We start from the raw sequence: 24410 nt of genomic DNA on the forward strand, positions 1-24410 counted from the left end.
AGCCATAAAAAGGAGTGAAGTCTGCTGATACATGCTATATGATGGAAACACTGCTAAGTGAAAAACATGCAAATGTTAACAAAGAACAAATATTACATGATTCCTTATGTGAGGTATGTAAACAGGCAAACTCACAGAGACAGGAAATATAAAGTTACCAGAGACTGCAGTGATGGCGTGGGAAGTTACTGCTCAATGAGTAAAGTGTTTCCATTTGGGATAATGAAAAAGTTCTGGGAAAAGACAGTGACAGTGTTTACACATCATAAATATAGCTAATGCCACTGAACTGCACACTTTAAAATGATTATAATAATAAATTTTGTATTATGTATTTTGGGGCTTCCTTGGTGGCTCAGATGGTAAAGAATCCACCTGCAATGTGGGAGAATGTCAGGAAGCATTTAACAGGAGGATTCCTGTGTTCCTGTGTGCTGTTTTCGATCTGTCATGAATCCTGTCCCTTATTAATTCCTGAATATTCAGGAATTAAGTGGAGTAGCAAACTACTCCTGGGGCTGAAGAATGCATGCATTTCCTTCATTAGTTTTTCCATATGGTGATAAGTAACTATTTACGACCCTCTTCCTTTTTATGAACCATATGGTAAAAGTGATTATTTACAACCCTCTCTCTTTGATATGGATTGCCTTATGATAATTTGTAAGTCTGGACTTTTGATTTTTATCTCTGCTGAAAATAGCTACCTTGTAAGACAGTATATACAACCACACTATGTTGAATAAAACACCTTCGCTCCATCAGAGCTCGGGTCCCCGTGTCCTTCTTTCCTTCTCTCTCTCAGGCTAATTCTTTGGAGCGCACAGGCCCACTGAGCTCACTTTCTTGCCCAGGCTTCTAAGACCCTCTCGAGAAGGCAAACTGTGCCTTCACCCCCCCTCGAGAGGGTGCCTGGTGCCTACATGTAGCAGTGCAAGCCCTGTGTCAAAGGGCTTTATTTGTTTTCTGCATAAACCAAGGAATATCAGCCTCTTTCACTCTCTCTTTTACTTTCTAATCGTTAACTCTGGACCACCAGGTTCTGGTCCATTAAAGGACTTCAACAGGAGACCCAGGTTCAATCCCTGGGTTGGGAAGATCCCCTGGAGGACGGCATGGCAACCTACTTCAGTTACTGCTGCCTGGAGAATCCCCAGGGACAGAGGAGCCTGGCAGGCTACTGTCCATGGAGTTGCAAAATGTTGGACACGACTGAGCGACTAAGCACACATGCATACTTTTATCACAAAAAGCTTTTTACCTATGAAAAAAGGGACCAAGATCTTGAGTCAGCTAAGAAGGTTAACATACTGATTTCAATTAGGAGAATTAAGACCGGGCTACTGATAAGCAAATTTGGAAAACTCAGCAGTGGCCACAGGACTGGAAAAGGTCAGTTTTCATTCCACTCCCAAAGAAAGGCAATGCCAAAGAATGCTCAAACTACCGCAAAATTGCACTCATCTCACACGCTAGTAAAGTAATGCTCAAAATTCTCCAAGCCAGGCTTCAGCAATACGTCAACCGTGAACTTCCAGATGTTCAAGCTGGTTTTAGAAAAGGCAGAGGAACCAGAGATCAAATTGCCAACACCTGCTGGATCATGGAAAAAAGCAAGAGAATTCCAGAAAAACATCTATTTCTGCTTTACTGACTATGCCAAAGCCTTTGACTGTGTGGATCACAATAAACTATGGAAAATTCTGAAAGAGATGGGAATACCAGACCACCTGACCTGCCTCTTGAGAAACCTATATGCAAGTCAGGAAGCAACAGTTAGAACTGGACATGGAACAACAGACTGGTTCCAAATAGGAAAAGGAGTACGTCAAGGCTGTATACTGTCACTCTGCTTATTTAACTTATATGCTTATTTAACTTAAACTTATATTTAACTGAACTGCTAAGCTCTAAATTGAACAATTCGAAAGTTCAGTGAGGGAAAATGATCATCATATATGACAGTAATTCATTACTTTCATATGAGTTTATTTCAGTTCAGTTCAGTTCAGTCGCTCAGTCGTGTCCGACTCTTTGTGACCCGGTGAATCACAGCACACCAGGCCTCCCTGTCCATCACCAGCTCCCGGAGTTCACTCAAACTCATGTCCATCGAGTCAGTGATGCCATCCAGCCATCTCATCCTCTGTCATCCCCTTCTCCTCCTGCCCCCAACCCCTCCCAGCATCAGAGTCTTTTCCAATGAGTCAACTCTTGGCATGAGGTGGCCAAAGTACTGGAGTTTCACCTTTAGCATCATTCCTTCCAAAGAAATCCCAGGACTGATCTCCTTTAGGGTGGACTGGTTGGATCTCCTTGCTGTCCAAGGGACTCTCAAGAGTCTTCTCCAACACCACAGTTCAAAAGCATCAATTCTTCAGTGCTCAGCTTTCTTCACAGTCCAACTCTCACATCCATACATGACCACAGGAAAAACCATAGCCTTGACTAGATGGACATTTGTTGGCAAAGTAATGTCTCTCTCTGCTTTTCAATATGCTATCTAGGTTGGTCATAACTTTCCTTCCGAGGAGTAAGCATCTTTTAATTTCACGGCTGCAGTCACAATCTGCAGTGATTTTGGAGCCCAAAAAAATAAAGTCTGCCACTGTTTCCACTGTTTCCCCATCTATTTCCCACGAAGTGATGGGACCAGGTGCCCTGATCTTCGTTTTCTGAATGTTGAGCTTTAAGCCAACTTTTTCACTCTCCACTTTCACTTTCATCAAAGAGGCTTTTTACTTCCTCTTCACTTTCTGCCATAAGGGTGGTGTCATCTGCATGTCTGAGGTTATTGATTTTTCTCCCGGCAATCTTGATTCCAGCTTGTGCTTCTTCCAGCCCAGCATTTCTCATGATGTACTCTGCACAGAAGTTAAATAAGCAGGGTGACAGTATACAGCCTTGATGTACTCCTTTTCCTTTTTGGAACCAGTCTTTTGTTCCATGTCCAGTTCAAATGTTGCTTCCTGACCTGCATATAGGTTTCTCAAGAGGCAGGTCAGGTGGTCTGAGTTTATTTAGGAAATGTTAATAGAAAAAGAGCCTGGCATGCTGCAGTCCATGGGGTCATAAAGAGTTGGACACAACTTAGCAACTAAACAAAATAAAACAAAATAGAAAAAGGAAGCATGACTTGCTCTTCAATTTTTTTAAAAAAAATCTTAGAATATCAAGCAGACTACAAAATTAATTTCAAATCTTTCATTCTAGAAAATGACAAAACTGTAATACAACACAGAGTTTAACTTGTTTTTAACCCTCCATTTTGGGGAATGAAAAAATACAAAAGGTAAGAACATACCCTTAAAATCCAAAAGATTTTTAAAAGAAAATACTTTTTAATGATTAAAAATCTTAATTCAGTGCTGGACAACTCTGATAGAAAGCTCTTTAATCTGAGTTGAAAATGAAATTTCTACGCTCTGGAAAAACAAAGGGATCTAATTTCTCTTTCACAAGGTTAAGACAGGTCTTCTTCAACTCAAAATCATTCATCTCTGAGTTAAATATGTCCCACTTACTATCCGTTATTTCATATCACAGTCTCTAACCATACTGCTTTCTCTGAATTTACTCATTTTATCAAGACAAATATGCCTCATTGCTTAGGCAAATATCCAACTGTAAATTGGCTAAATAAAGGACTAATTTAGAAGGATATGAATGCTGAGTTTGGGCCTAGTTACAAACAGTAAATAAAAGCCTGAATTTTGTCATGACACAGTTCATTACTGTTGTGAAACCGAGCTCTATCATTTACTAGCTATACAACAATGACAGTTAATTTTACATGTCAACTTGACTGGGCCATGCAGCGTCAAGGTATTTCCGTTCAGTTCAGTTCAATTCAGTCACTCAGTCATGTCTGACTCTTTATGACCCCATGTACTGCAACACGCCAGGCCTCCCTGTCCATCACCAACTCCAGAAGTTTGCTCAAACTCATGTCCATCAAATCAGTGATACCATCCAGCCATCTCATCCTCGGTCATCGCCTTCTCCCTGTGCCTTCAATCTTTCCCAGCATCAGGGTCTTTCCCAGTGAGTCAGTTCTTTGCATCAGGTGGTCAAGATATTTGATCAAACATTATTCTGGGTGTTACTGTAAGGGTGTATTTGGATGACATTACCATGTGAATCTGTAGACTAAGTAGACTGTCCTTCCTCATGTGGGCAGACCTCATCCACTTCATTGAAGGTCTGAGGAGAATAAAAGGCTGAGCCTTAGACCACTAAGAGGGAGTGAAAAGCATCAACATATTAGAGATTCTGAAAACTTTCTAAAAGAGTGACAGGTAGAACATGACAAAAAGAAGCAGTCTGGCATAGTGTTTAGTAAACTATGGTTCACAGGGCAGATTTTCCAGGCTACCCTCTGCTGTTGTATACCCTGCAAACTAAGACTGGTTTTTATACTTTCAAATGGCTCAAAGAAAACAAAGATATTTTGTGACACGTTAAAACTATATGAAATTCAAATTTTAATTTTCATAAGCAAAGCATTAAGACACAGCTGTACTCATTTTTTAATATAAAATTGCATTTAATGGTAGTGTTAAAAAGGGATGAAAGAGGAAATGTGGCCTGCAAAACCTAAAATACTTACTATTTGGTTTCCTAAAAAGCATGCTGACACCTGGCCAACTACATGCACAGGATGTTTAGGAAAGATGGAACTTTTCTTCCTGTAGCAAGGGCTGAATTAATATTTGAGGAGGATAAAAATGGTTTAACCTTCCTGAGAGGAAGTTAGGTGAATGAAAGTATGGTGGTTGAAAATCTAGGATAGGAGCCTCCTTACCAGGCTATTAGAAAAAGGCCTGTCCTATCTGTTTGTTCTCTGCTTATCCACCTCGATCAAAACATATCAATAAGTCAGTCCTACCCATACCCAAAGGAACCTACAGATTTAGTGCAATCCCTATCAAAACACTCATGATATTTTTCACAAAACTGGGACAGAGAACTCCATAATTTATATGGAACCACAAAAGACCCTATACAGCCGCAGCAACCTCAACAAAAAAAGAACAGATGAAGGTATCACACTCACTGACTTCACGCTATATTACACAGCTACAGTAATCAAAACAGTTTGGTACTGGCACCAAAACAAAACTATATATCAATGGAACATAACAGAGATCCCAGAAATAAACCTACATATCTATGGTTAACCAATAAAACAACAAATAAAATAACAAAGGAGCTAAGAACATACAATGGAGAAAAAAACAGTCTCTTATAGAGTGATGTTGAGAAAACAGGAACAGATACACGTAAAAGAATGAAATCTGAACATTTTCCCATACCATATACAGAAATAAAATCAAAATAAATAAAAGACCTAAATCTAAGACCAGAAACCACAAAACTCCTAGAAGAAAACAGCAACACACAGTTTGACATAAATTGCAGTGATATTTTTTAGATCTGTCTCCTAAAGCAAATGGAACAATAGCAAAAATAAACAAATTGGATCTAATTAAACTTAAAAGCTTTTACAGAGCAAAGGAAATCATTGACAAAACAAAAAGAAAATCTACTAGATTGGAGAAAATATTTGCAAATGATATGACTGATAAGGGGTTAATATCCAAACTATATAAACAGCTTAAACAATTCAAAATAAAAACAAAAAAAACCCAAACAACCCAATATTTTAAATGCAAAGACGATCTGATAGATATTTTTTGAAAGAAGACATACAGATGACCAACAGGCACAAGAAAAGATGCTCAATATGAGTAATTATAAGAAAAATGTCCATCAAAACCACGAGATATCACCTCACAACTGTCAAAAAGGCTATCACCAAAAAAACCACAAATAACAAATGTAGGAGTTTGAGAAACGGGAACTCTCATATGCTGGTGGGGAGAATGTAAACTGCTACAGTCATTATGGAAAACAGTATGGAGATTCCTCAAAAAACTTAAAATAGAACTATAAGATCCAGCAATTCCACTCCTGGATATATATTCAAAGAAACCAAAAACACACAATTTGAAAAGATATATGCACCCCATTGCTCATTAGTCAGTTCAGTCACTCAGTCATGTCCATCTCTTTGCGACCCCATGGACTGCAGCATGCCAGGACTCCTTGTCCATCACCAACTCCTGAAGCTTGCTCAAACTAATGTTCATCGAGTGGGTGATGTCATCCAACCATCTCATCCTTTGTCGTTCCCTTTTTCTCCTGCCTTCAATCTTTCCCAGCATCAGGGTCTTTTCCAATGAGTCGATTCTTCACATCAGGTGGCCCAAGTATTGGAGCTTCAGCTTCAGCATCAGTCCTTCAAATGAATATTCAGGACTGATTTCTATTAGGATGGACTGGTTGGATCTCCTTGCTGTCTAAGGGACTCTCAAGAGCCTTCTCCAACAACACAGTTTAAAAGCATCAATTCTTAGGCACTCAGCTTTCTTCACAGTCCAGCTCTCACATCCACACATGACTAGAAAAACCATAGCTTTGACTAGATGGACCTTTGTTGGCAAAGTAATGTTTCTGCTTTTTAATATGCTGTCTAGGTTGGTCATAACTTTTCTTCCAAGGAGCAAGCGTCTTTTAATTTCATGGCTGCAGTCACCATCCACAGTGATTTTGGAGCCCAAGAAACTAAAGTCTGTCACCGTTTCCATTTTGCATTGCTCATAGCAAGATTATTTACAATAGTCAATATAAGAAAGCAATGTAAGTCTCAATCAACAGAGGAATGGATAAGGAAGATATAAAACTGCAATTTTGCCATTTGCGACAACATAAATGGTCCAGGAGTGTATTTTACTTAATGAAATAAGTCAGACAGAGAAAGATAAATACTGTATGTTATCAATAAATGTGAAATTTAAAAGTAAAGTGAATGAACACAACAAAATGGAAATAGACTCACAGATATAGAGAATAAACTAGTGGTTACTAGTGCGGAGGGGTTGGGATAAGGGAAAACAGGGGTAGGGGATTAAGAGGTATAAACTACTGGGGATAAAGTAGAGAAGCTACAAGGATATATTGAACAGTAAGGAAATATAGCCAATATTTTATAATAAATTTAATAGAGAATAATCTATAAAATACTGAATCACTGTATTATACACTGAAACTAATATATTACTATAAATCAACATGCTTTAAACAACAACAACTAAGTCCTACCTACCCACAAGGAATTTCCATCAGGATTCTTTCCAGTTAGGGTAAAGATTTGCTAAAAAAACAAAATAAGAAAAAAGTCCATTTTAGTTATCTATATTATTCAACTGATCATATATCAACACAAATGAACAACTAAAGATCACCAACATTTAAGAAAATCACAAGAATGAAAAAGAAGGCCCATGATGAAACACAGAACAAGTAACTCTGGAGAAATCAGAGGTAATTCATGTAGGAAAAGAAAATAATTGTATTTAACACCTTTAGAGATATTAGGTAAGATATTGTATTTAAGAGACAATGGGTATATAAAAGAGCAGAATTAAAAGAACAAAGATGAGAATTTAAAGAAATTTAAAACAATGCCAGTGCACCACCACCTTCCCCATATATACAAAAAACATAAAATTTGAAACCAAAGTTGAAGAAATACAGAAAAATAACCCAAAGAGGGTAATGATCTCTCTAAAATGTTATAGGAAAACACTACTTTCTCCCATCCAAAAAACACACATACACACACACACATAAGGAAAAACAATGCAAAGGATCCAGAGAACAGCAGGTGAAGAAAAATAAATAGATCCTTAGACACGTCTTTGATGTAGAGCAGAGGTTGTGAGACTAGGGCCCAATAAACCAAATCCTGCTCACTCTATTTTAGCAAATAAGGTTTTACTGGAACACAGTCATGTTCATTTATTTATATATTGTCTAAAGTTGCTTTTTTGCTACAACCACAGTGCTAAGTAGTTGCAACAAGGACCATATGATCTGCAAAGCCTGAAATAATTACTATTTGGTTTTCATAGAAAAATTTTGCTAAATATTGATTTAGAGTTATATAGCAGCAACTTGGTAAAAAGTAGCTTTTAAATTTAAATAATTAAAACAAAATTAAAAATTCAGCTCTCAGTCATAGCAGCCACATTACCAGTATTCAAACATCAAATGTATTTAATGGCTATTATACCGGTCAGTGTAGATATACAATATTTCCATCAACACAGGAAGCGGTACCTGGCAGGGTTTACCTGGAAATTATTATAGACCACTACAGCTATATTTTAATTCTTGCTTCTAAAAGTGCTACAATCAAGGGGCAGGCAGTCAAGATGGTGAAACACGTCACAGAATTCATGTCTCCTCACAAGTACATCAAGGATACGTCTACAAACGGAAATTTCTCACAGAGCACCTGCTGAACATTAATGGAAGACTTCGGATACCTAACAGGACAAGAAAAATCCTTTTCTTGGGTAGGAAACAGACAGACAGACAGAAGGAAGGGATTAAAAAAGAGACCAGCACCCCTGGTGGGAAGCTGAAGGTAAGGAGAGGTTCCTGCACCAAGAAAAATCACCTCATGGTGGGGGAAGTCTGCTGGGACAAAACAGCAACATTAGGGGATCATGGGGGAGCACAAAGGACAGACAGTGGAAGACACCACAAACAAGATGAAAAGTTAACCCTCAGAATGGGAAAAAGTATTCACAAGTGAAGCAAGGGAAAAGAAAACAATCTCCAAAATATACAAACAGCTCATGCAGCTCAACATAAAAAAAAAAAAAAAAAAAATAGGCGGAAGACCTAAATGATATTTCTCCAAAGACAGACAAATAGCCAACAAACACATGAAAAGATATTCAATAACACCAGTCAATACCCAAATCAACTATATTCTTTTCAGTTGAAGATGGAAAAGCTCTATATGATCAGCAAAAACACGATCAAGAGCTGACTGTGGTTCAGGTCATGAACTCCTTATTGCAAAATTCAGGCTCAAATTGAAGAAAATAGGGAAAACCACTAGGCCATTCAGGTATGACCTAAATCAAATTCTACATGACTTCACAGTGGAGGTGACAAGATTAGATCTGGTAGACAGAGTACCTGAAGAACTATGGATGGAGGTTCATAACACTGTACAGAAAGCAGTGATCAAAACCATCCTAAAGAAAAAGAAATGCAGGAAGGCAAAGTGGTTATTTGAGGAAGCTTTACAAATAACTGCGGAAAGAAGAAAAGTGAAAGGCAAGGAAGAAACGGAAAAGATATACCCAACTGAAGGCAGGGTTCCAGAGAACAAAAAGGAGAGACAATAAGGCCTTCTTAAATGAACAATGCAAATATACAGAGAAAAACAACAGAATGGGGAAGACTAGAAATCTCTTCAAGAAAACTGGAGAAATCAAGGGAACATTTCATGCAGAGATGGGCCTCATAAAGGACAGAAATGGCAAGGACCTAAAAGAAGCAGAAGACATTAAGAACAGATGGCAAGAATACACAGAAGAACTATGCAAAAAAGGTCTCAATGACCTGGATAACCACAGCAGTGTGGTCACTCACCTAGAGCTGGACATCCTAGAGTGTGAAGTCAAGTGGGCCTCAGGAAGCACTATTACAAACAAAGCTAGTGGAAGTGACGGAATTCCGGCTGAGTTATTTAAAACCCTAAAAGATGATGCTGTGAAAGTGCTGCACTCAATAAGTCAAGATTGGAAAAGGTCAGTTTTCATTCCAATTTCAAAAAAGGGTAATGCCAAAGACTGATCAAACTACCCTACAGTTGCCCTCATTTCACATGCTAGCAAAGTTATGCCCAAAATCCTTCAAGCAAAGTTTCAGTAGTACATGAACTGAGAATGTCCAGAGGTACAAGCTGGATTTAGAAAAGGCTGAGGAAGAGATCAAATTGCAACATTCCTTAGATCATGGAGAAAGAAAGAGAATTTCAGAAAAACATCTACTTCTGCTACACTGACTACACTAAAGCTTTTGACTGTGTAGATCACAACAAACCAAGGAAAGTTCTAAAAGATGGAAGTACCAGAACACCTTACCTGTCTCCTAAGAAACCTGTCATCGGGTCAAGAAGCAACAGTTAAAACCGGACATGGAACAGCTGACTGGTTCAAAGCTGGGAAAGGAGTACAAGGCTATATATTGTCACCCTGCTTATTTAACTTCCATGAAGGGTATATCATGCAAAATGCTGGGCTGTATGAATCCCAAGCCGGAACCAAGACTGCCAGGAGAAATATCAATAACCTCAGATATGCAGATGATACCACTCCAACGGGAGAAAATGAAGAGGAACGAAGAGCTTCTTTAAAACTCAACATTCAAAAAACTAAGAACATGGCATCTGGTCCCATCACTTCATGGAAAATAGATGGGGAAACAGTGGAAACAGTGACAGACTTCATTTTGGGGGGCTCCAAAATCACTGCAGATGGTGAGTGCAGCCATGAAACTAAAAGATGTCTGCTCCTTGGAAGAAAAGATATGACCAACCTAGACAGCATATTAAAAGGCAGAGACATTACTTTGCCAACAAAGGTCCGTCTAGTCAAAGCTATGATTTTTCCAGAAGTCACGTATGGATGTGAGAATTGGACTATTAAGAAAGCTGAGTGCTGAAGAATTGATGCTTCTGAACTGTGATGTTGAAGACTCCTGAGAGTCCCTTGGACTGCAAGGAGATCCAACCAGTCCATCCTAAAGGAAATCACTCCTGAATAGTCACTGGAAGGACTGAGGCTGAAGCTGAAACTCCAATACTTCACCCACCTGATGCAAAGAACTGATTCATTAGAAAAGACTCTGATTCTGGGAAAGATTGAAGGTGGGAGGAGAAGGGGACGACAGAAGATGAGACGGTTGGATGGCATCACCAACTCAATGGACGTGAGTTTGAGTAAACTCCTGGAGTTGGTGATGGACAGGGAGGCTTGGTGTGCTGCAGTCCATGGGACAGCAAAGAGTCAAACATGACTGAATTGAACTGAAAGAGCCTCTTGATGAGTATGAAAGAGGACAGTGAAAAAGATGGTTTGAAACTTAACATTCAAAAATTAAGATCTGGCATCCAGTTCCATCATTTCATGACAAATAGAAGGGGGAAAAGTGGAAGCAACGGGTTTATTTTCTTGGGCTCCAAAGTCACTCAGATGGTGACTGCAATCATGAGATTAAAAGATGCTATGCCTTAGAAGAAAAGTTATGACAAACCTGCACAGTGTATTAAAAAGCAGAGGCATCACTTTGCCAACAAATGTCTATATAGTCACAGCTATGGTTTTTCCAGTGGTCATGCACAGATGTGAGAGTTGGACCATAAAGAAGACTGAGCACTGAAGAATTGATGCTTTTCAATTGTGGTGCTGGAGAAGACTCTGTAGAGTCCCCTGGACTGGAAGGAGACCAAACCAATCAATCCTAAAGGAAATCAGATCTGAATATTCATTGGAAGGTTTGATGCTGAAGCTCCAATACTTGGACCACCTGATGCAAAAAGCTGACTCAATGGAAAAGACCTTGATGGTAGAAAAAATTGAAGGCAAAAGAAAGAGGGGGCAGCAGAGGATGGTTAGACAGCATCACAGACTGAAAGGACACGAATTTGAGCAAACTCTGGGAAATAGTGGAGGACTGAGGCTTGGCATGCTGCAGTCCATGGGGTCTCAAAGAGCTGGACAGGACTGAGCAACTGACTAACAACAACAGATGCTAAGAGTATGACTTTTGTATATTTTGGATAACAGCCCTTTATCAAGTGTGTCCTCGCAATTATCTTCTCCCAGTCTGTGGCATGTCTTCTCATTCTCTTGATACTGTCCTTCCCACAGCAGAAGTTTTTAATTTTAATGAAGTCCAACCTATCTACTCCTTCTTTTACAGATGATGTCTTTGGTGTATCTAAAAAGTCATTGCCATCCCCAAGGTAAGCTACATTTTCTCTGATGTTATCCTACATGAGTTTTATAGTTTATTTTACATGTATGTATGTGATTCATTTTGAGTTAATTTTTCTGAAGTAAAGTCTGTGTCAAGATTTATTTACTTATTTATTTTTGCATGTATATGACTGACTGCTACAAAGCAAAGACTATCTTTGCTCCACTGTGTTGCTTTTGCTCATTTTGTCTCAGATCAGTTCACTATATTCATGTGGGTCTATTTCTGGATTCTGTATGCTGCTCCACTAATACTTTACAGTAAGTCTTGAAGTCAGGTAGTGTCAGTACTACATCTCTGTTCTTCAATATTGTGTTTGCTATTCTAGATCTTCTGTCTTTCGGTATAAACTATAGAACCAGTCTGTTAATATCCATGATATAACATGCTGGGATTTTAACTGGGACTGCATGAAATCTACGAATCAATTATGGAAGAACTGACACTGAAAATATTGAGTCATCTATCTATGAACATTATCCATCAGAGGGCAGACAAAATGGAAACCACAATTTCAGAAAACTAACCAAACTGATCACTTGGATCACAGCCTTGTCTAAGTCAATGAAATATGAGCCTTGCTGTGCAGGGCCATGCAAGACAGGTCACGGTATAGAGTTCTCACAAAACATGGTCCACTGGAGATGGGAATGACAAACCACTTCAGTATTCTTGCCTTGAGAACCCCATGAACAGTATGAAAAGGCAAAAAGATAGGATACTGAAAAATGAACTCCCCAGGTGCACAATATGCTAAGGGAGAAGGATAGAGAAATATCTATAGAAAGAATAAAGAGACGGAGCCAAAGCAAAAACAATGCACAGTTGTGTATATGGCTGCTAACAGAAGTCAAGCCTGATGCTATAACGACCAATATTGCATAGGAACCTGGAATACTTATCACAGTAAGTTGGAAGTGGTCAAACAGGAAATGGCAAGAATGAATATTGACATTTTAGGGATCACTGAACTAAAATGAACTGGAATGAGCAAATGGACCAATTTAACTCATATGACCATTATATCTACCACCCTGGGCAAGAATCTCTTAGAAGAAATGGAGCAGCCCTCATAGTCAACAAGAGAGTACAAACTGCAGTACTTGGGTGCAGTCTCAAAAATGACAGAATGATCTGTTCGTTTCCAAAGCAAATCATTCAATATCACAGTAATCCAGTCTATGTCCCAACCACTAAAGCCAAAGAAGCTGAAACTGAACGGTTCTATGATGACTTACAAGACGTTCTAGAACTAACACCAAAAATAGATGTCCTTTTCATCACAGGGGACTGGAATGCCAACATAGGAAGTCAAGAGATACCTGGAGTAACAGGCAAATTTAGCTTTGGAGTAGAAAATGAAGCAGGAAAAAGGCTAACAGAGTTTTGCCAAGAGAATGCACAGGTCATAGCAAACACCCTCTTCAAACAACACAAGAGACAACTCTACACATGAACATCACCAGATGGTCAACACCAAAATCAGATTGATTATACTCTTTGTAGTCAAAGATGGAGAAGCTATATACAGTCAGCAAAAATAAGACCAGGAGCTGCCAGTAGCTCAGATCATGAACTCCTTATTGCCATACTCAGACTTATATTGAAGAAAGTGGGGAAACCACCAGACGATTCGGGTATGACCTAAATCATTTGATGATTTACTGCAAGTGACAAATAGATTCAAGGGATTAGATCTGATAGACAGAATGCCTGAAGAGCTATGGCAGAGGTTCATGACATTGTACAGGAGGCGATGATCAAGACCATCCCCAAGAAGAAATACATAAAGGCAAAATGGTTATCTGAGGAGGCCTTACAAATAGCTGAGAAAAGAAAAGAAGTGAAAGGCAAATGATAAAAGGAGAGATGATTCCACCTGATTGCAGAGTTCCAAGAAAAGCGAGGAGAGGTAAGAAAGCCTTTCTCAGTGATTAATGCAAAGAAATAGAAGATAACAATAGAATGGGAAAGACTAGAGATCTCTTGAAGAAAATTAAGAGATACCAAGGAAACATGTCACACAAAAATGGGCACCATAAGGGACAGAAATGGTATGGACCTAACAGAAGCAGAAGATATTAAGAAGAGGTGGCAAGACACACAAAACAACTACACAAAAAAGATCATCATGACCCAGATAACCATGATGGTGTGATCACTCACCTAGAGCCAGACATCCTGGAATGACAAGTCAAGTGGGCCTTAGGATGCATCACTATGAACAAAGCTAGTGGAGGTGATGGAATTCCAGCTGAGCTATTTCAAATTCTAAAAGATGAGGCTGTGCAAGTGCTGCACTCAATATGCCAGTAAATTTGGAAAACTCAGTAATGGCCAAAGGACTGGAAAAGGTCAGTCTTCATTCCAATCCCAAAGAAACATAATTCCAAAGAATGCTGAAACTACCACATAATTGCACTCATCTCACATGCTAGCAAAGTAATGTTCAAAATTCTCCAAGCCAAGCTTCAACAGTACATGATCAGAGAACTTCCACATGTTCAAGCTGGATTTAGAAAATGCAGAGGAACCAGAGATCAAATTGCCAACAACTGTTGATCATTGAAAAAGCAAGAGAGTTCAAGAAAAACATCTACTTCTGCTTTATTGACTATGCCAAAGCCTTTGAATGTGTGAATCACTAAAGGAAAATTCTTAAAGAGATGGGAATACCAGACCACCTGACCTGCCTGAGAAATCTGTATGCAGGTCAAGAAGCAACAGTTAGAAACGGACAGGGAACAACAGACTGGTTCCAAATTGGGAAAGGAGTATGTCAAGGCTGTATACTGTCACCGTGCTTATTTAACTTACATGCAGAGTACATCATGAGAAACGCTGGGCTGGAGGAAGCACAAGCTGGAATCAAGACTGCCAGGAGAAATATCAATAACCTCAGGTATGCAGATGACACCACACTTACGGCAGAAAGTGAAGAGGAACTAAAGAGTCTCTTCATGAAGGTGAAAGAGGAGTAAAAAAGCTGACTTAAAGCTCAACCTTTAGAAAACTAAGATTATGGCATCAGGTCCCATCACTTCATGGCAAATAGGTGGGGAAACAGCAGAAACAGTGACAGATTTTATTTTCTTGCACTCCAAAATCACAACAGATGGTGACTGCAGCCATGAAACTAAAAGACCCTTGCTCCTTGGGAGAAAAGCTATGACCATCCTAGACAACATATTAAAAAGCAGAGACATTACTTTGCCAACAAAGGTCTATCTAGTCAAAGCTATGGTTTTTCCAGTAGTCATGTACAGATGTGAGAGTTGGACTATAGAGAAAACTGAGCACCTTAGAATTGATGCTTTTGAAGTGTGGTGTTGGAGAAGACTCTTCAGAGTCCCTTGGACAGCAAGGAGATCCAGCCAGTCCACCCTAAAGGAAATCAGTCCTGAATATTCATTGGAAGGAATGAGGCTGAAGCTGAAACTCCAATACTTTGGTCATCTGATGCAAGGAACTGACTCTTAGAAAAGATCCTAATGCTGGGAAAGATTGAAGGCAAGAGAAGGGGACGACAGAGGATGAGATGTTTGGATGGCATCACTGACTCAATGGACGCGAGTGTGAGTACACTCCAGGAGTTGGTGATGGACAGGGAGGCCTGGCGTGCTGTAGTCCATTGGGTCGCAAAGAGTCCGACATGACTGAGCAACTGAACTGAACTGATGATAATGTTGTACCAAGATTATATGTTAACTTCAGGAATGCATTGATGCACATCTTCCTGGATTGTAGTTAAAGCTGAAAAACAATTTTTCACTTTAGAAATCTAAAGGCTGAAGTAAATAGAGTGGAAAACAAGCGAATATGTAGTAAATAAATCCACAGAATTTCAATATTTGTGTACTTCAAAGTTTTTAGAGCAGCAAAACTGTCTAAGAAGTTCCTATTTGTTATTAGAGTGCTTTGTCACTTTCTGTTTTGGTCTTCTTGAGTACTTACTACAGGACAATATTAACATATATTGTTCACTGTGATCATTTTAACTGATATGTTGTTATCTATGTGTTAATCTTATCTCCTCCAAATGAGAACAGGTTTTTTTTACTTTGCCCTAAAATGACAAGTTTAGGTCCAAGCAGATAGTAAACCCTGGCTACTTACTGAATGATTTGGCATCACAGAATTATACTGGTGAGACTCTAAATGAAAGCACCTAAAGCCTGATCAAGCTTTCCAGTTGATATATGGTTAAACTGCAACGCTTTTTTTTTTTCTCAACATTTTTCTTTAAAAAACAAAAATCTGCCCAAATGAAAAACTGGAGTCACTATGCAGCAATATAATCTCAAAGAGAATCAGCCAAAAAGTTTTTACAGGTCACTGAGATTTAAAACAATTCAATGGCAAGTTTCCATGAAGTTTTGATGAATTTTATTAGCATCATAGATCACTGTCAAAACCACCAATTAGTATTAGAGCAAGCATAACTTGGGACTCTTTTAGTTTACACATTTGTCAATCATGAACGTCTTCAAAGATTACTTACTCCAACCCCCTACTCCACGCCCAGCTCAAAATTGTGAAAACAAAATTTAAATCCAAGGATTCATGGCTTTTTCCCAAAATCTAGGTTACATGTAAAATTCATATTCTAATAATCTCTGGATTCAGAGTTCACAGATCACTTGAAAAAGAAAGCACATACACATCTAATTCTTACCAGTTTTTCGGGTTAAAAAAAAAAAAAAACTAAAGTATTATGTTATTTGCAGCTGCCTTAACAGCAAACGACAATTAAATGTGTGAACAAGGTTGTCAGAATAACACTTATCATTCACACCACTTATGGAAAGGCGCTCTAAGACTTTCAGAAGCACTAATTAAAATTAACGAAAGCAACTTACGGGGACGTGTCAAGAAAGGTACAGTTTGTCATCTGTTGTTTGAAACAGAGGGAAACCAAAAAACCTCAAAGCTCAAGAGTTTTTACTCTAATGTCTAAATCCAACCCAGCTGCCACCGGCACTGAGGAACCGAGCCCAGGGCTCAACAACCTACTCATTAAGGTAAGAGTTTCAATCCCTTCCATGTTACCCAACTACTTAGAAAAAGACCGGAAGAGGATGCCGGAGGGAATTTTCTTTCAGAAATCAGAAAAGGCCTGGGGTGGGGGGCGGTATCCTGTTTACTACAGAGAGGAGGAAAGTGCAGGAGGAAAGTTGCTTGATATACCCCATCACCAGCCTTTTTTTTTTTTTAACTCAACGTGAATGAAGACACTCAAAACGAGAAGAACGTTAATGATATTACCCACCTCAAGCCCCAAAGAACCCAGGAAGACTCTCATCCAGGACTCAGGTTGCTCTTTCTCACCTGGGCCTTGCAGAAGTCGGCCGTCCTGACGTAAATGCACTTTTCAGCAATACGCCTTCCAATTGGTTGACTCTAGAGGGAACCCTCAGTCCTATTGGCTTCAAGAGTCGAGGAGGCGGGAGTTTGGGGCTGACTGTGACAGGCCCGCGGCTTAAGCTCCCAGAGTTCTCATTGGGTCAACGCGAGAAGCCCCAAGATGGCGGCAGCAGGCACCTGCGGCACCGGCACCCGGAGTACTGGGTCTATGGTGGCGGCGGCCAGCACGAACAACGTCACTAGCTTCCAGCGGAGGGGTCCCAGAGCCAGCGGTGCCGACAGCGGCTGCTCTCGACTGGTGTCCATCGCGGGGACACGGCCGTCGGTGCGGAATGGACAGCTGCTGGTATCAACCGGGCTGCCAGCCCTGGACCAGCTCCTAGGTCGGTTCAGAACGGAGATCTGGGCTCAGCAGAGGGAAAAGAGGGAGGGGACCTGCCGGGTTAGACACCCTGACCCCACATGTCTCTCACCTCTCAGCATTCGGACTTGGAGAGAATGGCCCAGTCTGATGGAGGGGAGGAAGGGTTGCATGGAGACTTTAAATGCTGTTAATCAGATCTGGTTTTGTGCTCCCACTTTCTACTTTGGTGCCCACCAGCCTTTTTCTCGTTTATGACAGGAAACCTACATGCTTTTTACCCTTTCGTGCATTCCTAGTCAAGGGGAATCAGAGACGATTTGGCATTCATCTAGAATCCCGTCCCGGTCTTTGAATGTACCCCTTACGTGAATCCCAGATAGTCCATGGTTTGGGCTAACCTACAGAAGTTTGTATCACTTGAGACTGATGGGAATCAATAGAAAATGCTGAAAAAAGTAACTTCCCCTCTTTCGCCTCCTGACTGCTTATCTCCTGGTTCTCAATCTTTAAACTAATCATATTGACTTTAAAAGAATGTATGTTAAAAGCTTAGATGGATCCAAGTAATGAAAGCCTGTCTTTGACCTTAACAGATGTACCCAGTATCTGCGTTAAATATATGTATGTTTGTTTTTGTTATTTTTTCTCTATATATTTTGCTTCCCAGAGTTACATCTCAAACGATGTTTAAAATTATTTTATATTTTAACGAGAAAAAGAAGTCCAGATTTTAGGCTTTCCAAAATCTCTGGAATTTTTCTTGAGAAGGCTTGCTAAAGAATATGCTTGATTAATAACCATTATGTTGAAAAGACTGAACAGATTAAATAGGTAAGACAAAGCTGCTGTGATAATAAAGCTTGTAAAGTAGTTAATTCCTATCAGAATGCTACTTTACTAAAATTGGTCCATGTTTGTATTTCATGATTTTATTATTATAGGGTGAGATGTGTCAGTTAAGCCTTGTACACTTTCATAAAATATTACAAATGCCATTGTTCTTGTACTTCCCTTGTCATTTTCACTCTGTAATTTTTTTCCCCACAGGTAGACTTTTGAGATAGGTTTAGCAATAGAAAGGCTATTGAGAAAGAGTATGGCTTCTTACCTCTGTTACTTTATGACCATAACTGGATCCTGGTTATTTCTACATAAATTTAAATAATAAATTTGAATGATTTCCCTTAATTGTTTCAACTCTGTTGCCTTGCATTGTACTGTAAACAGAAATGATTGAAAATATCTAGTTAGCAAATATTTATCTCACTTTTTTTCCCTTGTGAGTTTAATTTGGTGTCATCTTGTATTTAAATGTAAAACTTGGAGGCTGTTCCTAGTCCTTTATATATATATATATGTATTTTTTTTTTTTTTTGGTAACTCAATGGAAATATGTAACTTCATTCACTGATCCTGAAACTCTCCAAACAAAAAGGTCACATATTCTAACATTACATCTTCAGTTCCTCATTAGAATAACAAAATGTAACTAGCACAGTACCTGGTACTTATAGATTCTAAATAAGTTCTTGGTTTAAAGAAAAATAATGTGTAGGAAAAAGCGTGCACAGATTATGAAACATGTAGGATGGAATTATGTATTTGAGCTCTAAAATCAGACTCGGCGATTAACTGACATGAATAGAGTCACAAAACTAGTGACGGTCTGGCTGATCTTCAGGCTCCACATTTAATGCTCTGCACTATGCTGCAATTGCTTCCAATTTTTGAGAACTCTTTTCAGGTGTTTTTAACCATTTATTGACTCTAAGCCTAAAGATTTAACTGTGTAGCCTCTTAAAGCACCCACCAGAAAGGTGACCCAAAGCACCTTCCTTGTGTTTTTTTTACAGTGATATAAACTTGAACTGTAATTTTAAATTTCTTCAGATTTGCTTGAAGTTGGGGAATCTATTTATTTGACTCTAACCAGCTTATGCTAAAAATTAGTGTTCATTAAAATGATTGAAGTAAATATCAGTTTGGGGATATTTTGAAATATATTTTGCACATATACAGTTAATTCTCAATTGCACAGAAGTTGAAGACATTCTTATAATAGGAGTTACTACATTTGGAATAATAAAATGTCCAGAAATATTTTAGTTGTTAACTTCCTAATGGCATTTTTATATTTTGATTTTCTATTTTCTGTGGCCCTTTGGAGCAAACCCTATACATGTGTTAATCATTAAACCATTGTTTGAAAGTGAAACATTTGGCTGCTAATGTGTATACATAAAAGTAAAAGCAATTCAGATTATACTGTAGTTCTGAAATGTTATCTGACTCAAGATTGTGACAAGTCTAATATAATCTTAGAGTAATAAAATGTAATGATAATAGGATGCTGTGACATCAGAATGATGAAATTATACTGTGACATTGTTGTTGCCTAAATATATTCTGTAGTTACTGCTTAACAAGTAAATATTGCATTGTTGCTGACATACACTGCAGTGATATTTTACTACTGCCATTGTGACATTATTGTAATTTTAAGAGTAGATGCAAAATATATTTGAAAGGCGTAAAATAGACAAATTGAATGTTAGTTATTTGACGATATACTAATATTTCCATTGCTTACTCCAAAGTGTTTTATAAATTTGAGACGTTTCTATTACTGCGTCTTAACTTTCATGATCTAATTGTATTAAATACTTTTATTCTTTATTTTATTGTTGGATATCGATTTATATTTCCCAAGTTGACTAATTTACATTCTGGGATTTCCTAACTCAGTTTCTCAACTGTCCCTTTCCAGAACATTTATGTTGTTATTTGAGGACACTGTGTGTAAATACTTCATTTTTCTTCTTCCAAGAATTTCCAAGGAGATTATATAGTAGATAAAAGATTCTGGCAGAATTTCTCTTTTCCTTGAATATAAAATAGTTGATTTTAGGACCATATTGACTAACGTAGAGAAATTATCTCCCAGGCTCATCCTTCAAAAACATATTTGAAGGACAGATGACTTCTCGGCTTTAACTGGATTAAACTCTGTGGTGTTCAGAATTTATTAAATTTTGACAGACGAGTGGAAATAGGAATTGGGGTAAATAATAATCCAGGAAGACTGCCCTGAAGAAGCTTGAGGGTAGCTACCATTTTCAACATTGCCTTGAAAAAGTAAATACTGGTGGGCATAGTCCTTTCCTCCTCTAGATTTTAATCTGGCTTCCCTGATAACTCAGCGGGTAAAGTATCCACCCGTAATGCCGGAGACACAGGAGAAGCGTGTTCGATCCCTGGATTGGGAAGATCCTCTGGAGAAGGAAATGGCAACCCACACCAATATTCTTGCCAGGAGAATCCCATGGACAGAAGAGTCTATTGGGCTACAGGCTATGGAGTCTCAAAGAGTTGAATACCACTAAGCACACACACATCTTAATCTGGAGTATGGGATGGTATACATTAAGCTTGGGCTGTTTATTTAGTATAATCCCGGTTGTGATATTTTAACAATTGGTACCTGTACGTTTAAAGCAAATGCCATTCATTCCTTTGCAAAATTGTTTCATAAAATTTAATCAGCAGAGCCATTCTCGTTGTTGATGGCTTTTCTGTTTTGATTCCCATGTTTGCCAAGCCAATAACTGATAACCAAGAGTTGTTAGGATGTTTCTTACCTATAAAAAGTAGACTTGTTAATCATATAACTGCAACTTAATTTGAAGTGTGGCATTAATTAGGTAGTTAAGGATATTGCTATGAATGAAGGATATGGCTGTTACATTGCATTTTCCCTTCAGTGGCTTTAAGATGCCTGTTTTGCTTCTATAATTTTAAGCAAAACTACTGATTTATAGAGAGCATTGAAAAGAACTAGGATGAAAGACTTCTCTTTCCTAATTTTTATTTCTCTTCCCTTTTACTTAAACTTTAACTTTGAAAAAGGAGTTGCCCTTATTGTAAAACAAGATATCACTTATGGACCTTCATATTCTAATATATTAATTTGACCTTGTTTACCCTAAATGTATAGCTTAATTAGAGATTTGTTTTGGGAACTGTGTAGGGATTGAATTTTCTCCCTTTAAATTAATATATCATTGTCTAACTATTCACGTGATTTTTAAAAAAAAAATCTTTCCTTCGTATTTAAAAAAGTTAAAAAATAGATATTGACACTTAAAATCTTAAATCTTCTAGTGTTTCTTAAGCTTTTATATTTTTTCTAGTTTTAAGACAAAATACTGTCACTTTTTTAAAATGTAAAAGCTTGATGAATTTTATACTTTAAGACCTCACTTGAAAAGTATTTTCAAGGTTTCAAACTTGTGTAAACTTACGAGTTGATAAAATATTCTCCCATATTTTTTTAGTAAGCTGGGGATGAGCTTAAATATACTTCTTAAAGTGGTCTAGAGGTAAAACCAAAAATTTATTTTTTTAGTGACCTAGAATATTGGCGGTTTATCTGATATGATTAAAGGGAAGACGAGGCATTGAACAAGACCATTTTTGACTTCTTTGTGTGTGTGTCCACCTGCGCAATGTATCATACTTAATTGGGAAACTATTTCTTGATCTGTTCTCATTATTTTGCTATGAATATCATTCACAAAAAGCATTTATTTCTCTGAGTATTCCACTTGGAGGCCTTATATGAATTCCTAAGACAAGTTCTTACTTACGCTGTTACTTACCTGTCAGACATTTTAATGTACTATTGGGAAATGATATTTCTGTTTTAATTAGGAACTATTAGTGTGAAATCTGTGCTGCTCTTGAAATTGCTAATGAATTGCTGAATTTAAAAATGTATTGAAAGCTAACTTTTGTTGAATATATCATGTCAAGCATCTTGTGTTTAGCCGGTTAAGCTTTTCAATTTTGAGTAGGGAGAATGACTGCTAACTTATTAAAATTTCCTCTAGTTTAAAATATAGCTAGAATCTCAGTATATTAAGTGAGATATTTCACAATACCTTATACAGAGTATTTGGGGAAATGTGGTCTTACACACAGTAAAATGAAGTTTGGAAGAATATAGGAACTTTACAGCTATATGCTGGTGTGTATGGTCATGTCAAAATCACTTTACCTCATATACATAGAATAAAAGCTTGATTTATAAATAATAAGGTGGCTTCTTCTTATTTCCCATGACTAACCTTCCAAATGACCAGCTTTACTAGGGCCAATTCAAATTTGAGTCTAGTGAATTTATATAATATAGCCCGTTAGAAAAAAAGTAAGTTGCCTTTTTGTAAGAGAAGCCCAATAGAATATTAATTTGGCTGATAAAAATTATTAAAATGTCCTCATATTATCTTGTTTTAAGTAATGTTTACATTTTCCAAACATAAAAATTTTCCATATATAATTTTAGTATATGTGATATTTAAAACTTTTGTTTCCTGAATTATCAGAAACAGTGGATTGTTCAACTCAGGCGGAAAACTACCTTCATAGTATAGTCTGATTTGCTGTTTACTGTTAATATAGTAATACAATTAATACTGATAATACATTTATCAAATAAGCTATTTCCTGTATCATGTATTGATTGTTTCTAATCAGAAAATAATTGCCAGAACGGTGAGAGTAGCTCTTACTGTACTTCTTTGGGCAAGACACCTGAGCAAGATATCATATCATTCAATTGGAGAACTATGTCTTGATCAGTTCTCGTTATTTCACTGTGAATATCATTCACAAAAAGTATCTACTTCTCTAAATATTCCACTTGGAGGCCTTATATAAATTCCTAATTTGAGAAGACATGACTGTAGACCCAAAGAAGTTTAGATAACAAATCTAAATCCTTCCTGTAAAGATTAAGTTATGGAAAAAAACAGCTAATTTTTTTTATAGTAGACTAGACTAGAAACTTGGAATATTGTTATGTGCCTGTATTATTTCATCTCAAATACACAAAATGATAATTGCTAGCTAAATATTCTTACATGTGAGGAAAAATAGTGAAGAGTTGGGAAGTATGATTTAAAATATTTAAAATGGATTAAAAAATTAATATTGGTCTATATGTAGCACAAACTGTAAAACTAAATATTTACTCTTCTCCCGAAGAGAACCTTTTTGCTCTCATCTTTTATGGTTGTTATCATCACATATATTTCAGTTTATGTTAAACTTTTAGTTTAACCAACATTTGAAGTTATCCTGTATAGTCTGGTATGGCTTTAAATGCTAAAATGAAGGAATTATCTCATTATCTCAATGTGAAGTTAAAATACATACTTAATTCTATAACATGACCATTTAAAATATGTAAATGTATTTGTTCCTTTTAAAAATTGTTTTCTAACAATTTTGAATCCTCTGTTTGTAGTCATAAAGTCCTCAAATGTTGGATTGTATTAAGTGTGCAGGCAGCTTAACAAATTTCAGATTCTTTGAAACATAACAGTTATTTATGCTTATTTGCAAGGCAAAAAATAAACACTGTCATGAATTTTTCATACTAAGTTTTTCTATGTATTGTTTGTCACTATAAAACTTTTTGGGAAGAGATTCTTCATTATATTTTAAATGTTTCACAATTTTGTAAACAAAAAACGCTAGTAATATTGTCTTCAGTTGTCCAACAATTTTTAGTTTCTTTTTAAATTAATTATACTTTAAATTCATTTGATTCTTTGTGTATACATTTTTAAATTTTTAAGTGAACTTGTTAGCATTTGCACAAATGGTTTTACAAACAAAGTATCAGTTGTCAAGTGGTTGAATGTCTATCTTTCTGATGTTCTAGTTTCTTAAAACTTGATTTTAAATTGATTTTTAATAAAGCTCTATTTCA

The 24410-nt window shown here is 37.4% G+C and overlaps 2 protein-coding genes across 21 annotated transcripts in view; one reads left to right on the forward strand and one right to left on the reverse strand.

Annotated features, from left to right (window-relative positions):
- Window positions 1–17280, reverse strand: part of IMMP1L (inner mitochondrial membrane peptidase subunit 1) — a 77190-nt gene extending 59910 nt beyond the window's left edge. For 9 of the 18 annotated variants that reach the window (XM_059874980.1, XM_059874986.1, XM_059874984.1 and 6 more), the window contains exons 1-2: window positions 17177–17280; window positions 7169–7216 (exon numbers count right to left, since the gene is read on the reverse strand). Coding sequence is in view for 5 of the 18 variants with exons in the window: in XM_059874974.1 (XP_059730957.1) it covers window positions 7169–7216; window positions 17177–17209 (81 nt within the window). In the remaining 13 variants the exon portion in view is untranslated. 18 annotated transcript variants of the gene reach the window in all.
- Window positions 17281–17396: 116 nt separating this feature from the next.
- The window catches only part of ELP4 (elongator acetyltransferase complex subunit 4), a 257443-nt gene continuing 250429 nt past the window's right edge, over window positions 17397–24410 (forward strand). For 2 of the 3 annotated variants that reach the window (XM_059874954.1, XM_010812747.4), the window contains exon 1: window positions 17409–17654. In XM_059874954.1, the coding sequence (XP_059730937.1) occupies window positions 17432–17654 (223 nt within the window). In that variant the 5' untranslated portion in view covers window positions 17409–17431. Of the gene's footprint in view, window positions 17655–24410 lie in introns of all 3 variants that reach the window. The other variant, NM_001038684.2, reaches the window with a different exon arrangement.

This window comes from Bos taurus, chromosome 15 (assembly GCF_002263795.3).
Source record: "Bos taurus isolate L1 Dominette 01449 registration number 42190680 breed Hereford chromosome 15, ARS-UCD2.0, whole genome shotgun sequence".
Lineage (NCBI taxonomy): Eukaryota > Metazoa > Chordata > Mammalia > Artiodactyla > Bovidae > Bos > Bos taurus.